We start from the raw sequence: 15,953 nt of genomic DNA on the forward strand, positions 1-15,953 counted from the left end.
ATTATTGATGTTAAATCACATGGCGATGTGAACTAGATTATTGACTCTAGTGCAAGTGGGAGACTGAAGGAAATATGCCCTAGAGGCAATAATAAAGTATTATTTATTTCCTTGTATCATGATAAATGTTTATTATTCATGCTAGAATTGTATTAACCGGAAACATAATACATGTGTGAATATATAGACAAACATAGTGTCACTAGTATGCCTCTACTTGACTAGCTCGTTAATCAAAGATGGTTATGTTTCCTAGCCATAGACATAAGTTGTCATTTGATTAACGAGATCACCTCATTAGGAGAATGACGTGATTGACTTGACCCATTCCGTTAGCTTAGCACTCGATCGTTTAGTATGTTGCTATTGCTTTCTTCATGACTTATACATGTTCCTATGACTATGAGATTATGCAACTCCCGTTTACCGGAGGAACACTTTGTGTGCTACCAAACGTCACAACGTAAATGGGTGATTATAAAGGTGCTCTACAGGTGTCTCCAAAGGTACTTGTTGGGTTGGCGTATTTCGAGATTAGGATTTGTCACTCCAATTGTCGGAGAGGTATCTCTGGGCCCACTCGGTAATGCACATCACTATAAGCCTTGCAAGCATTGTGACTAATGAGTTAGTTGCGCGATGATGTGTTACGGAACGAGTAAAGAGACTTGCCGGTAACGAGATTGAACTAGGTATCGAGATACCGACGATCAAATCTCAGGCAAGTAACATACCGGTGACAAAGGGAACAACGTATGTTGTTATGCGGTCTGACCGATAAAGATCTTCGTAGAATATGTGGGAGCCAATATGGGCATCCAGGTCCCGCTATTGGTTATTGACCGGAGACGTGTCTCGGTCATGTCTACATAGTTCTCGAACCCGTAGGGTCCGCACGCTTAACGTTACGATGACAGTTTTATTGAGTTTTGATGTACCGAAGGAGTTCGGAGTCCCGGATGAGATCGGGGATATGACGAGGAGTCTCGAAATGGTCGAGACGTAAAAATCGATATATTGGACGACTATATTCGGACTTCGGAAAGGTTCCGAGTGATTCGGGTATTTTTTGGAGTACCGGAGAGTTACGGGAATTCGTATTGGGCCTTAATGGGCCATACGGGAAAGGAGAGAAAGGCCTCAAAAGGTGGCCGCACCCCTCCCCATGGTCTGGTCCGAATTGGACTAGGGAAGGGGGGCGCACCCTTCCTTCTTTCTCCTTCCCCCTTCCCTTCTCGTACTCCCACAAGGAAAGGAGGAGTCCTACTCCCGGTGGGAGTAGGACTCCCCCCTATGGCGCGCCTCTCCCCTTGGCTGGCTGCCTCCCCCTTGCTCCTTTATATACGGGGGCAGGGGGGCACCCCAGAGACACAACAATTGATCCTTGAGATCTCTTAGCCGTGTGCGGTGCCCCCCTCCACCATATTACACCTCGATAATACCGTTGCGGAGCTTAGGCGAAGCCCTGCGTCGGTGGAACATCATCATCGTCACCACGCCGTCGTGCTGACGAAACTCTCCCTCAACACTCGGCTGGATCGGAGTTCGAGGGACGTCATCGAGCTGAACGTGTGTAGAACTGGGAGGTGCCGTGCGTTCGGTACTTGATCGGTCGGATCGTGAAGACGTACGACTACATCAACCGCGTTGTGATAACGCTTCCGCTGTCGGTCTACGAGGGTACGTGGACAACACTGTCCCCTCTCGTTGCTATGCATCACCATGATCTTGCGTGTGCGTAGGAATTTTTTTTGAAATTACTACGTTCCCCAACAAGGTGAACCAGAAACAAGTGGAGGAGGAAGACCTTGAGAAGAAGAAGAAGGAGGTAGATGAGAAAGCTAGGTTGGAGGTGCAGATGGAAAAGCTTAAACTTGCAAATGAGCGGTGGTGCATTTTGCAGAGCCAAGCTGATATCATCAAGAACACCAGGAAGGCTATGAAGGATGTTGAAGTTAACAGAGATGTTCTTAAGAAGGAGAAGGCAAAGCGTGAGCTAGTTGTTGCTGAGCTGCTGAAAGATGGGTATGGCAGCAAGGAGAAGCTAGAGCAAATCAAGGCCATCCTTGAGTCATGAAGTTGTTGTGATATGTTGGTGAAGTAAGTGCATCCAAGGCCTATATATAAGGATGTGGCCTAACAGTCTGAAGTGATTATATGGGTGTACATTTTAGGGGAATGTGAAGTTAACCTAGTGTTTGGCCATGCATTTGAACTTTAGTTTCTTATGTAAGAACCTTATTTCCTATGTTCTTAAGTAATTTGTAATGGATCTCCTATGCTATTAAGTGTCGTAATGGATCTCCTATGCTACTAAGTAGTGGAAATGGATCTTCTATGTTATTAAGTGTTCTAATTGATCTTCTATGTTATGTGTTAGCCTACATATATTATTTGTGTGGGTAATTGGGCTTAGTGGCCCACTAGTCTCTAACCAAATGCAACCCTAGGCCTACTAAAACCCAACCCAATCTATCAATAGAAACCCCTCCCCACCCCCCACACTTTCCCAGTCACTCCACCAGCCGCCACCCAAAAGAAACCCTAGAGATGGATCCTGACATGGGAGATGTCACAGAGGAGGAGGGGGAGGCTGTGGAGGTTAGGGCTGCAGCAACACAGAGGAGGAGGAGGAGGCGCAGGCACAGGGCACTTGAGGCGGCCCAAGATAAGCAGCAATAGGAGTTCAACCGCCGACTCTCCGACAAGGTACTGGAGAAATGCAATGATCAAGAACTTGAGCTGGTTTTCACTGGTGGCAGGGGAAGGACGTTCATGCAGATCATTAGCTGGGCAAGGATGAGGGCAGTCATGGTTCCCCATCCAGCTACTAGGGCCAAGTGGGCTCGTTTCTTCGAGCGTTATGACTGATGAATCTATGTATCTACCTATCTATCTATCTTTCTATCTGTAAGTCTATCTGAGAGAGAGTTGTGGTACTATTTGTGAGATTCTGATGAATGTATGGTACTCTCAATGACTATCTTTCTATCTATGTAACGGATGGATGTTTCTGAATCAATGTATGCATTTGGTCAGTGACTATGTATATCTCAATTTCTCAGAATCAACACCATCAAGTGCTAAATGTTGTGAATATGCAGATAAATTGAAGTTGCAGACAACATAGTGCTGAATCCACAAACAGTATCATATTACAAACCAAATCAAATCCAACAGTAGCAAGTACTTAGTGAAGCAGTGTTATTACAAACCAAATCCAACAGTTCACTTGCATACATTCAACCACTTCAGCTAGTTACCACTTGCATAAAAGTAATCCTTCAATCTCCCAGATGGCTTCCTGACCCTCTTTGACCCATCCTGCATAGCAATTCTAGCAGATTGTGTAGGAGCAACGAAAGATCCATTGCCAGCTCTATTGGCAGAAGCTGTCCTAGTGTTCTTTGCTGGAGAAGACCTTGATGACCTGGTGTTATTTGCCGCTGAAGAAATGGTTGTGCTCTTCTTCTTGGGAGATGCTACTGGTGTTGCTGAAGAGGTGTTGGTCCTGCTCTTCTTGAGAGGTGGTGGTGTTGTTGTTGTAGCCTCAATGTTGGTGCTCCTCTTCTTGGAGGCTGATGCTTTTGTTGATGGTGTACCTGGTGCTGCTACTGATGTGGAAGCAACCCTCTTCCTTGACCTACAAGCTGTCTATGTTGACTCATTTGTTGTTGGAGGAGCTGTTGGTGCTGATGCAGAGGCAGCAAGTACCCTTGGTGGCCTTTGTGCAGTTGCAGCCATTGAAGAACCAGCCTCAGCGTAATTAGCTCTATTTTCCTACACAAGAAGATTAGTTAGCTCTATTTTCCTACACAAGAAGATTAGTTAGCTCTATTTTCCTACAAATGAAATGAATGTAACAATGCAATGAATGGAACTGAAGGAGTTACCTGGTGCTTGTTCATCCTCATCTGGAACTTAGGTTTCAATGGGTCACCACAATTGTTGAACCTGTGCCCTTGCTTCTTGCAGTTGCTGCATGTCATTGTACCAATCCTAGAAGTATCCTTTTTAGCTGGCACCTCAAACATGCCTTTCCTCCTGGCAGTTTGTTTTTTACCTTTCTTTTCTCTAAAAACAGGTGGAGAAATATCATCACCAGGTGTATGATGCCAATGGTCAGGACCTGGCACAGGGAATATTATGTGCTTATATGTTTCACAATACATGGGTTTCTTAAAGAAAGCATTGACATAGTCTTCAGGATGTATCTTCACTTTCTGCATTGCAGCAATGGCACACAACAGTCATGTCCCACCTCCTACAGTCACAGGTCTCATTGTTCAAATTAACACATTATGTGTTTTCAGAGCTTCTCTGAACTGAACTACATTTTCAAAGCACAAATGCATTGAAAACTGCTCATGTGCATCAGGCCTGGATGGATCATACCATCTCCTCTCCTTCTTCTGCTTCTTCCTACTCTTCCTTCCAGATGGCAGCCTTGGAGCATCTTCTTCATCACTTAGGCCAAAATCACCTGGAAAACAGTACTCATCAGCTTCAGGGACATAATCTTCAAACTTGATGTGCTCAGGCTCACTGTGAGACTTGCTAGTTGGGGCAGGTTTTCTAACTGGCTTAAGCTTTTTGGCTCCTTTTGTAGTTAGAGCAGCAGGATCCTCTGCTTGTTCATCTTCAGAAACAATTTGTTCTTCCTGCCAAAACTCAGAAGGTTCTGAGTTAGGTCCACAAAAGTGCTCTGCAGTATCAGTGCCAGCCTCATCTTCACCCCTACACCAAGCTTTGTAAGAAATTTTCTGCCCTCTGTAATCACCCCTAAAGAACTCAAAATCTGAAGAGGACTTGTCATCTTCAACTTCATCTTCTTCTTCTGGTACATCTTCATCATCTTCTTCTTCATCTGCTTCTTCTTCTACATCTTCTTCTTCCACAACTGTTTTCCCCTCGTTGAAATTGCAGCTTTGTTGTGTGTTCAGGTAGGGCTCATCAGGGGTTATAGTTGCCAAACTAGCATTAGAGGCAAGGTACAGAACACCTTCTTGTGAAACTCTGTAAACAACAGGTTCACCAACATGATCAATGGGGATCTGTTCCTCAAGCATGATGTGATCCATATTAACATCTGCTGGGCTTGGATCAGTAGCTTTTCTGATAGTGATGTTCAGTACCTTCTTATCAAAAAATAAGTCAAGCATTTCCTCTAATGCCTCCTCACTATCCAGGCCTCCACACCCTCCAGCCCCTTTCCCTCTTCCTTTACATAAGTCAGAAAAACATCCATTCCATAGCCCTCCAACTCAACCAATGCTAATATGGTCAGATAACTGATATCTGAAGAAACTAAATACTTTCTCTCCATATTATCTGTTCCTTGAAAATGTAGCCTCATGTCCGGAATCTCATCATCTAAGCTGTAGGATTAAATTGACAAACAATTATTTTTTAAGTCACTGAAACTTAAAACAATGACCAAATGCATTGAACATTACTGAACTTTCTTCTAATTACAGTGAATGCACTGACCAAATGCACTGACCAAATGCACTAACCAAATGCACTTTCTTCTATAGTGACATAACCAATAAATTGCAGTACCATGCCAAGAACAAAAAAGTACTAACCCTAGTTCTAATTTGAACTAAACGTATGAAGGGCCCAGAAATTTGTTACCTCACTCCACCAAAGGACGACGCCCAACTGTGGCCGCCATCTGGATCCGCGTGGATGCACTTCGCCACTGCCCTAGCCGCTTCGACTGCCGGATCTGAGCTCTCCAGATCTACCTGAGCCGCAGGCGGTGATGGCTGCTGCGACCGCTGCGCCGGGAAGCTAGAGCTGCCTAGCCATTTGTCCACCTTTGAATGTCCACCGCCCTCCTAGCCGGTGATGCCTTGGCTCACTAGCTCGCCGCCGACGACATTTGGCTGCGCCGCCGCCATCACCCACCTAGGTCACTGCAGGGGAGACCGAGAGAGAGTGCGGCCCGACCGGCTCCTTTGGTTCCGACTGGACCGGTCGGGCTAACGGCGGTCAACGGCTGCGCCGTGAGCGCGCGTGGCCAGGTGGCCTGACCGGTGGGGCCAACACGTCAGGAAAACGGTTAAAACGCTAGTCTCTGGTGTTTTGGGTTTTTTGAAACAGTCGGCCGCTCGTTTGGTAGTTTTATGAGAAAAATTAAAAAGTGGTAGTTTTTTGAAACCCTAACCTGTAAACTAGTAGTTTTATACTATTTACTCCATGATTCATAATAAGTAAATACATATAACATTCTAGCCGTGCAAACTCGAATGGGTCATCCTGCCTGTTTTAGAGAGAGAAAATCATCTGAAGAGCATAGCTCCCAATTATCCCCCCCCCCCACAACATCAATCAAACGGCAACCAAAAAACTAAACAGGCACTTTGTGAGCTGTAAGTGCGGCTCATGAGCTATGGTGGCATGCCTTTGCTAAACAGTGAGCCTCGATGTTCATTACTCCCTTTCATGAACAATTTCAGCTGACGGGAATCCTTCCATCTTCCTATTTTACTTCATCGATGATTGCTTTGGAGGTTCCTAAATACGCACCCTTTACATGGGGGAGGCATATGAGATCAATGAGATTGGTTTTTTTGAAAAAAAAACATGTTCAAACATTCTCAAAAAATTTGTAGATACACATCAATATTTGATGTACAACCTCAAAAAGTTTCAGCCCCTAATTTGACCAACATTAATAGAAACAAAAAAGACAAAATCTGATGTGAATAGTGTCAAAGTACTATTCACCCAAACGTATCACTATTCACATTCGAATGTGTCTTTTTTGAATCTCTAAATGTACATCGAGTTTTGAGCTGATTTTTTCCGGAGTTGTAGACATACCCCGCAGGAATGTTTTCAAATAATTTAAGATTTTTTTGAAATGTATAAATATGAACGTTTGAGATTTATCTCATGATCCCACCTAATGTGAGATCTCATACAATTCTTCCCTCCCTTTACATGGTTCAACGTAGTCAGTCGACACTACAATCCTTTGGCCACAATATCAATAACCAAACGAAATAAGGTTGAAAAAAATCCCACACCCACCCTCCCTCGTCGCCTCCATGAGGCGATGGGGAGGAACCCTAGGGTGTCGCCTCCAGCTCTCTACTTCGCACCCTCCTCCTCCCACACCGCCGCTAGCGACGACAAGGTGAAAGATCGTGGATGTCGCCTAGAGGGGGGGGGGGTGAATAGGCGCTTTAAAATTAATTACGGTTTAGGCTTGAACAAATGCGGAATAAACCTAGCGGTTAATTTGACAAGCACAAAACCTACAACAACTAGGCTCACCTATGTGCACCAACAACTTATGCTAAGCAAGATAAACAACTAAGTGATAGCAAGATATATGACAAGAAACAATATGGCTATCACAAAGTAAAGTGCATAAGTAAAGGGTTCGGGTAAGAGATAACCGAGGCACGCGGAGACGACGATGTATCCCAAGTTCGCACCCTTGCGGATGCTAATCTCCGTTTGGAGCGGTGTGGAGGCACAATGCTCCCCAAGAAGCCACTAGGGCCACCGTAATCTCCTCACGCCCTCGCACAATGCAAGATGCCGTGATTCCACTAAGGGACCCTTGAGGGCGGTCACCGAACCCGTACAAATGGCAACCCTTGGGGGCGGTCACCGAACCCGTACACTTTGGCAACCCTTGGGGGCGGTCACCGGTACCCGTCAAATTGCTAGGGGCGATCTCCACAACCTAATTGGAGACCCCGACGCTTGCCCGGAGCTTTACACCACAATGATTGAGCTCCGAACACCACCAACCGTCTAGGGCGCCCAAGCACCGAAGAGGAACAAGCTCAAGGGCATCAAGCACCCAAGAGTAATAAGCTTCTCAACTTGTAACTTCCACGTATCACCGTGGAGAACTCAAACCGATGCACCAAATGCAATGGCAAGGGCACACGGAGTGCCCAAGTCCTTCTCTCTCAAATCCCACCGAAGCAACTAATGCTAGGGAGGAAAATGAGAGGAAGAACAAGAAGGAGAACACCAAGAACTCCAAGATCTAGATCCAAGGGGTTCCCCTCACATAGAGGAGAAAGTGATTGGTGGAAATGTGGATCTAGATCTCCTCTCTCTTTTCCCTCAAAAACTAGCAAGAATCCATGGAGGGATTGAGAGTTAGCAAGCTCGAAGAAGGTCAACAATGGGGGAAGAACACGAGCTCAAAAGATAAGGTTCAATGGGGAAGAAGACCTCCTTATATAGTGGGGGGAACAATCCAACCGTTACCCCCACTTCAGCCCCGCAGAGAGCGGTACTACCGCTTGGCCAGCGGTACTACCGCTTGCCCCTATAAGCGGTACTACCGCTCCCACTCGCGGTACTACCGCTGGGCCCAGAGCGGTACTACCGCGGTGGCAGGCGGTACTACCGCATACGAGCGGTACAATGCCCCCCACTGCCGTGGCCAGTACCGTAAAACCCGACACGAAAAAGACCCCTCGAATCGAGGCGGTACTAGTACGAGACCGCAGCGGTACTACGGCTGGGGGCTACCAGCGGTACTACCGCTCTGGAGCAGTACTACCGCTCTAGAGCGGTACTACCGCTTGTAGCACCCAAGCGGTACTACCGCTCCGGCCCACGGTACTACCGCTAGGAAACCAAAACTGCCATAACTTCTGCATATGAGCTCCGAATTGAGCAAACTCAAGCTTGTTGGATTGAGGAAGACGAGTAGCATCAAAACAGCGATTGGTTATAGTAAGAAGAGGCATGGGAGGTATGCCAACAAATAGAGGAGTGAAACCTCCAACCGAGAAGAACCGGCATAACCTCCAACATCGAAAACATCATAGAAGATGCGAGTGAACTCCGTTTTCGATGAACTCGAGCTTGTCATCAAGATGACCATAAGCTCCAAAACTCACAAAGAGAGGAACCAAACAAGAACCAATAAATATGATGCAAGGGTGCAATGGTTTGAGCTCTCTATGAACGATACGATCAAGCTACTCATCGAGAGCCCCCCTTGATAGTACGGCAATCGATCCTATAACCCGGTCTCCCACCTACCATCATGAGACCGGTAAAATAGAAAACCTATCAAGAGCAAACCTTTGCCTTGCACATGGTCCACTTGAGCTAGATGATGACGATCTTGACTCCCTCAAGTTGGACCACCTTTCTTGGTTGCGTTGGCTCGATGAAGATAAGTTGATTACTCCCCCATGCTCCACTATGGGTGAGCCACTCTTCCGCACATCTTCACAAGTCCATTGTCACCACAATGGACGGCAAGCTTCAAGCATTTGATCTCTTCATGATGCTTCACTTGAACTTGCACACCGCAACATCTTCACAAGTCCATTGTCACCACAATGGACGGCAAGCTTCAAGCATTTGATCTCTTCATGATGCTTCACTTGAACTTGCACACCGCAACATCTTTCACAAGTCCATTGTCACCACAATGGACGGCAAGCTTCAAGCATTTGACCTCTTCATGATGTTTCACTTGAACTTGCACACCGCAACCTAACCCCACAAAGAACTCTCATGAAGATCATGGGTTAGTACACAAAGCGTAATTGACAATGCTCACCACACCATGGTATCGCTTGATCCCTCTCGGTACATCTTCTACGCTTTGTGAGTTGATCAAGTTGATTCACTCTTGACTTAGTCTTGATCAACCATGAATCTTTTCAACTCTCTTCATTTGGATGATGTCTTGAAGATATACATGAATGATCACACAATCTTCTTCTCCAAGACATGCTTGCAATAAGCTCAACTCTCACATGACCAATCTTTGGATAATTCCTTAATAACACCTTGGTCACCACATAAACTCCTTGAAACCAACACATGAACTTCAAGAAATGCCTATGGACAAATCCTTCAAATATAACTCAAGGCAACCATTAGTCCATAAAGATTGTCATCAATTACCAAAACCAAACATGGGGGCACCGCATGTTCTTTCACAAGGCCTCCTTGTCCCCCTCCCAACGGCCTTGGCATGGGCTGGCGCATCTGGATCGGGGTGCCTCATTGACAAAGCGTGAGGTGGCGTTGCGGTGTGGTGGCATGGTGATGGCGCGACAGCATGGCGGTGGCGCGATAGGCTGGGTGTTGGGGGAGCATGCTGGCGAGGTGGCGGGCTGTAGGTGGCAGCAACGGCTGCTCTGGCCCACTGGCGGCAGGGGCCAAGGGCGACTAGGGGCGCAGGTGGCTATCTCTACATGGGTTGTTGGGCAGTGGGGGTGCCAGCGTGATGGTGGTGGCTCTCGCCAGTGGCGACCTGGCCGGTTGGCTTCCTTTAGGCGAGCTCGGGCACCATTGGATGGGTGGTGCGAGCTCTCTCTGTGGGCATGCGGTCTTCACGAAGATGACCAGATGGCGGCGCATGGTTGGTGGTATTGGAGATTGAGGCGTTATGGGGCTCTGGAGGCGACAATGACCAGCGCGACCGAGGCTACCCGGGCGGCTGGACGGCCGACTGCCTGGATGCCCCCTGTCCATATATAGAGGGGCCAGATCCGATGGGGCGCCGGCCGATGCCCCCTCCGGTGGTGTTTGTCGGCAGTTGTCGGGTGGCACAGAGCCTCCGTGTGTGTGGCTCGATGCGCCTTTGCTACTGGGTTAGGGGTGTGTGTTATTCTTTTTCCTTCCGTTGCAATCCACATGCTCTTTTTAAAAAAAAAACGTGCATTGTCTTTCCCGCGAGCGTGTACACCCCGAGAGTCACCTGTGAACACCCCGAGCAGCTTCGAAACGCCAGCGAGGCAACGAAACGATAACGATAACACGAGCCACCGACGTCAAAACCCCAGCAATCCTCCGAAACTGCAGAGGTCCGCGCACAACTAAGCTCCATTGACGATCAAAATCCCGCGGTCGACGTACCCGGAATCCCGAACACGTCCGTACATAAAAGCCTCCCGTCTCGATCAAAACCGTAAGCGGCCGGGTCACATCACATGATCACATCCACCACATCATTCACTAACCAACACGACCATTTTTATCGTACAAGCATCTGATCTGATCAGACGGAGCAACCTGACTGACGACTCGACGCGCGCTAAACAAATGGCAACTTGGATCGGTGTCTTACGTACTCGAGAGGGAGGGGGGGAGTCGCACCAGGGCTGGCCAATGAGCCGCCCCTTGGAGGCCCCATCAGCCGCACCTCCAAAAGTCAGACCTGCCCCAAGAGCTCAACATGACTCGCGAAGCACTACGCTACGCCCCGGCCCTCCCTCCCTCCATGGCCATGGCCGTTGACCTCGCGCCGGATAAACCTATACGTAGTATATTACCACGACGACGAACCATCTCCAGGCCGGCCAATGGGACGCTAGCTTCTCCATCCATCCCGCCCTCCCCCGCTCCGCTCCGATCGTCTAAGAAAAAAGTCCACGCCCGGCCAAGCGCCACGGTTCGATTATTCCCCATGTTGTTGACGGCGGCGGAGGCCTCGCTATGATCATCAGTTACCAGCACCAGCGGCAGCGGGTCGTCATTTCGGTGGTCGTTGCGTCGTTGGCGTTGCTGTTGTTCGCCGGCCCGGTCGCCGGCGCGTGCGGCGACGGGGAGAGGCAGGCGCTGCTGACCTTCCTGGACGCGCTCTCGCCGCGGGCGGGCGATACCATCGCCGCCTCCTGGCGCGGCTCGCCGGACTGCTGCGCGTGGGAGGGCGTGGGCTGCCACGACGCGGGAGGCGGCAACGGCGCGGTCACCAGCGTCTCGCTCCCCGGCCGCGGGCTCGGCGGGACGATCTCGCCGGCGGTGGCCAGGCTCGCCGCGCTCGCGCACCTCAACCTCTCCGGCAACGGCCTCGCCGGGCCCTTCCCCGCGGAGCTGCTCGCCCTGCCCAACGCCTCCGTCGTCGACGTCAGCTACAACCGCCTCTCTGGCGCGCTCCCGGACGCGCCGGCCTCCGTCGGGCGCGCCCGCCTCCCGCTGCGGGTGCTGGACGTGTCCAGCAACCATCTGTCCGGGCGGTTCCCGTCCGTGCTCTGGCGGTTCACGCCCGGCCTCGTCTCGCTCAATGCCAGCAACAACAGCTTCGCCGGCGCGATCCCGTCGCTCTGCGCCATCTGCCCGGCGCTCGCCGTCCTCGACGTCTCCCTCAACGCGTTCGGAGGGCCCGTCCCGCCCGGGTTCGGGAACTGCTCGCGCCTCAGGGTCCTCAGCGCTGGTCGCAACAACCTCACCGGCGAGCTCCCCGACGACCTCTTCGACGTGACGTCGCTGGAGCAGCTGGCGCTCCCCTCCAACCGGATACAGGGGAGGCTCGATCGCCTGCGGATCGCCAAGCTCATCAACCTCGTCAAGCTCGACCTCACCTACAATGCGCTCACCGGCGGGCTGCCGGAGTCCATCGGCGAGCTCACCATGCTGGAGGAGCTCCGGCTCGGGAAGAACAACCTCACCGGCACCATCCCGCCGGTGATCGGCAACTGGACCAGCCTCCGCTACCTGGACCTTCGGTCGAACAACTTCGTCGGGGACCTCGGGGCCGTTGACTTCTCCCGCCTCACCGATCTCACCGTCTTGGACCTGGCCTCCAACAACCTCACCGGCGCCATGCCGCCCAGCATCTACTCCTGCACGTCGATGACGGCCCTGCGCGTGGCCAACAACGAGATCTCCGGGCAGGTGCCGCCGGAGATCGGCGACATGCGAGAGCTGCAGTTCCTCTCGTTGACCGTGAACAATTTTACCAACATCAGCGGCATGTTCTGGAACCTCCAGGGCTGCAAGGACCTCGCCACGCTGCTCGTGTCGTACAACTTCTATGGCGAGGCCCTGCCGGACGCCGGCTGGGTCGGCGACCACGTGAGCAACGTCCGGCTGATCGTCATGGAGGAGTGCGGTCTGACTGGCCAGATACCATCGTGGCTGTCCAAGCTGCAGGGCCTCAACGTCCTGAACCTCGCCGGGAACCGCCTCACCGGTCCGATCCCGAGCTGGCTCGGCGCCATGAACAGGCTCTACTACGTGGACCTGTCGGGCAACCAGTTCGCCGGGGAGATACCGCCGTCGCTGATGGAGCTGCCGCTGCTGGCCTCGGAGAAGGCCATGGCGGAGTTCAATCCGGGCCCTCTGCCGCTGGTGTTCACCCTGACGCCCAACAACGGGGCGGCGGTCAGGACGGGCCGCGCGTACTACCAGATGTCCGGCGTTTCCGCCACGCTCAACCTCAGCGATAACAGCTTCTCCGGCGCGATCCCGCGAGAGGTCGGCCAGATGAAGACGCTGCAGGTGCTCGACCTCAGCTACAATAACCTCTCCGGCGGCATCCCGCCGGAGCTCAGCGGCGTCACGCAGATTGAGATTCTTGACCTCCGCCAGAACCGTCTGACGGGCTCGATCCCGCCGGCGCTCACCAAGCTCCACTTCCTCTCCGACTTCAACGTCGAACACAACGATCTCGAGGGCCCGATCCCGACGGGCGGGCAGTTCAATGCTTTCCCGGCGGCGAACTTCGCAGGGAACCCGAAGCTTTGCGGCCAGGCGATCTCGGTCCGCTGCGGCAAGAAAAGCGGAACGGCGACGGGCAAGTCTTCGCCGTCCAAGACCATGGGCAAGAGACTGCTTGTGGCCATCGTTCTTGGAGTCTGCTTCGGTGTGGTTGCCGTCGTCGTCTTGGCCGGACTCGCCGTGATCGCCATCAGAAGGTTCATAACGAACGGATCCGTCAGCGACGGCGGGAAGTGCGCGGAGTCGGCCCTGTTCGACTACTCCATGTCGGATCTGCACGGCGACGAGTCCAAGGACACGATCTTGTTCATGTCCGAGGAGCTCGGCGGCGGCGACCCGGCGAGGAAGAGCGTCACGTTCGTGGACATCCTGAAGGCGACCAACAACTTCAGCCCGGATCAGATCATCGGAACGGGGGGCTACGGCCTGGTTTTCCTGGCGGAGCTGGAGGGCGGCGTGAGGCTGGCCGTGAAGAAGCTCAACGGCGACATGTGCCTGGTGGAGCGGGAGTTCCGGGCGGAGGTGGAGGCGCTGTCGGTGACGCGGCACGAGAACCTGGTCCCGCTCCAGGGCTTCTGCATCCGCGGCCGGCTCCGGCTGCTGCTGTACCCGTACATGGCCAACGGCAGCCTCCACGACTGGCTGCACGACCGGCGGCCGGAGCAGGAGGAGCTGGACTGGCGCGCCCGGCTTCGGATCGCGCGGGGCGCCGGGCGCGGGGTGCTGCACATCCACGAGGCGTGCACGCCGCAGATCGTGCACCGGGACATCAAGTCGAGCAACATCCTGCTGGACGAGTCCGGCGAGGCGCGGGTGGCGGACTTCGGGCTGGCGCGGCTCATCCTGCCGGACCGGACGCACGTGACGACGGAGCTGGTGGGCACGCTGGGGTACATCCCGCCCGAGTACGGGCAGGGGTGGGTGGCGACGCTGCGGGGCGACGTGTACAGCTTCGGCGTGGTGCTGCTGGAGCTGCTCACCGGGAGGCGGCCGGTGGAGATGATGGCGGCGGCGGGGCAGCCGAGGGACCTCGTCGGGTGGGTGACGCAGATGCGGTCGGCCGGGAGGCGCGCCGAGGCGCTGGACCCGCGGCTGAGGCAGGGATGCCGGCCGGGCGACGAGGCGCAGATGCTGTACGTGCTCGACCTCGCCTGCCTCTGCGTCGACGCCATCCCGCTCAGCCGGCCGGCGATCCAGGAGGTGGTCAGCTGGCTCGACAACGTCGACACCATCGGCGCGTCCTGACGTGGTCTGTGTAAAGCGGAAATGGAGCGCTCTGTGGGTTGCAATCCTGAGAGTTTTGGGACGATGGGTGGAGTCGATCGGTGAGACAGAAATCAGAATCAGAATTCAGAAATGGCGATGTTCTTCAGGCAAATGACTGAATGAAGGACACTCCACCATCCATAATCACATTCCATCCCGTCGACTAAAGCAACATGGACTAATTTCTGAACCCTGATTGGTGGAGGTGGAGCATAGTTACATAGGTTTGCCACAAAAATGGATGGGGCATTGCTCTTTGTTCGACAAAGAGATCCCTGGTCTCTGCATCCATTGATGCACACACAATCATCTTTATTGTGAACTTCTAATCCATACACAAGTGTAAAATGAAAAGAAAAAGAATAACATCGATGTAAATTGTATTGTTACACAATCACCCAATTTGGCCGAACAAAGTTCGAGCTACAACCTCCAAGTGGCTACACCTAGAGACCAAAATAAGCTTCAGGAACTTGATAAAACATCTGCTTGGTTAAGAATGATGGTATTGTAGCAGTTCTGCATTGCCCGATATGAAGCACATACCCCCCCCCCCCCTCCCCGCGGAATCTAAGCCCTAAGTTGAACAAAAATCCCACAGAGCCATCTCGCAAACATATTTGAGACTGAGCTACACGGGAAATATTGAAAGCCACAAACATAACTCACCACGAAAGCTAAGCAGATGGGCATGAAAAGGCAAACATTGAATTCGTCTAGTCTTGATATTTCCTTATCAAAATTACCCCTTTACACAGATAGCATATAAATATCTTCATCTTAAGTGGAACATTGAGCTTCCAAATGATTTTTTATGGAAGTTATAATTGTCATTTAGTATCATGCACATATGCAGAGATTTGATAGAAATAGTTGCTGATGCATGATGCTTCGAATTGAATGCATCATTGTCATGTGCTAGGTTGAACACTGCACCAAATGAAACCAGATTGTCTATTTATTGACGGTTAACGCTCGTGAAAAGCCAATACCATGGTATGTAGATATGAAGTCTGTCACTAGAACATGCTTTCGTTGAAGTATGTTATATAGCGATGGTTATTGCTTGGGTAATTGGTTATCACCAAACTAAGACTCTTCCTACAAGTGTATATTGGTACCATTACCCACCATGAATCGCCACATGGTGCATAAGTCATCTTCGACTCCAATGAGCCCTTCGAGGAGGGTGAGCTAGTGGGTCTTAATTATGTTGACCTACGACATATGTTTAGAAT

The 15,953-nt window shown here is 51.3% G+C and overlaps 1 protein-coding gene across 1 annotated transcript; it reads left to right on the top strand.

Annotated features, from left to right (window-relative positions):
- Positions 1–11,215: 11,215 nt before the first annotated feature.
- LOC123167756 (tyrosine-sulfated glycopeptide receptor 1) lies at positions 11,216–14,879 on the top strand. Its single transcript, XM_044585622.1, has one exon. The coding sequence runs from the start codon at positions 11,446–11,448 to the stop codon at positions 14,692–14,694; it is 3,249 nt and encodes a 1,082-aa protein (XP_044441557.1). The 5' UTR covers positions 11,216–11,445; the 3' UTR covers positions 14,695–14,879.
- The last annotated feature ends 1,074 nt before the right edge of the window (positions 14,880–15,953 follow it).

Source organism: Triticum aestivum, chromosome 7D (genome assembly GCF_018294505.1).
Source record: "Triticum aestivum cultivar Chinese Spring chromosome 7D, IWGSC CS RefSeq v2.1, whole genome shotgun sequence".
Lineage (NCBI taxonomy): Eukaryota > Viridiplantae > Streptophyta > Magnoliopsida > Poales > Poaceae > Triticum > Triticum aestivum.

Bases quoted from the DNA above. Each gene is read 5' to 3' on its own strand.
- LOC123167756 (XM_044585622.1), top strand. From the start codon at position 11,446: ATGATCATCAGTTACCAGCACCAGCGGCAGCGGGTCGTCATTTCGGTG.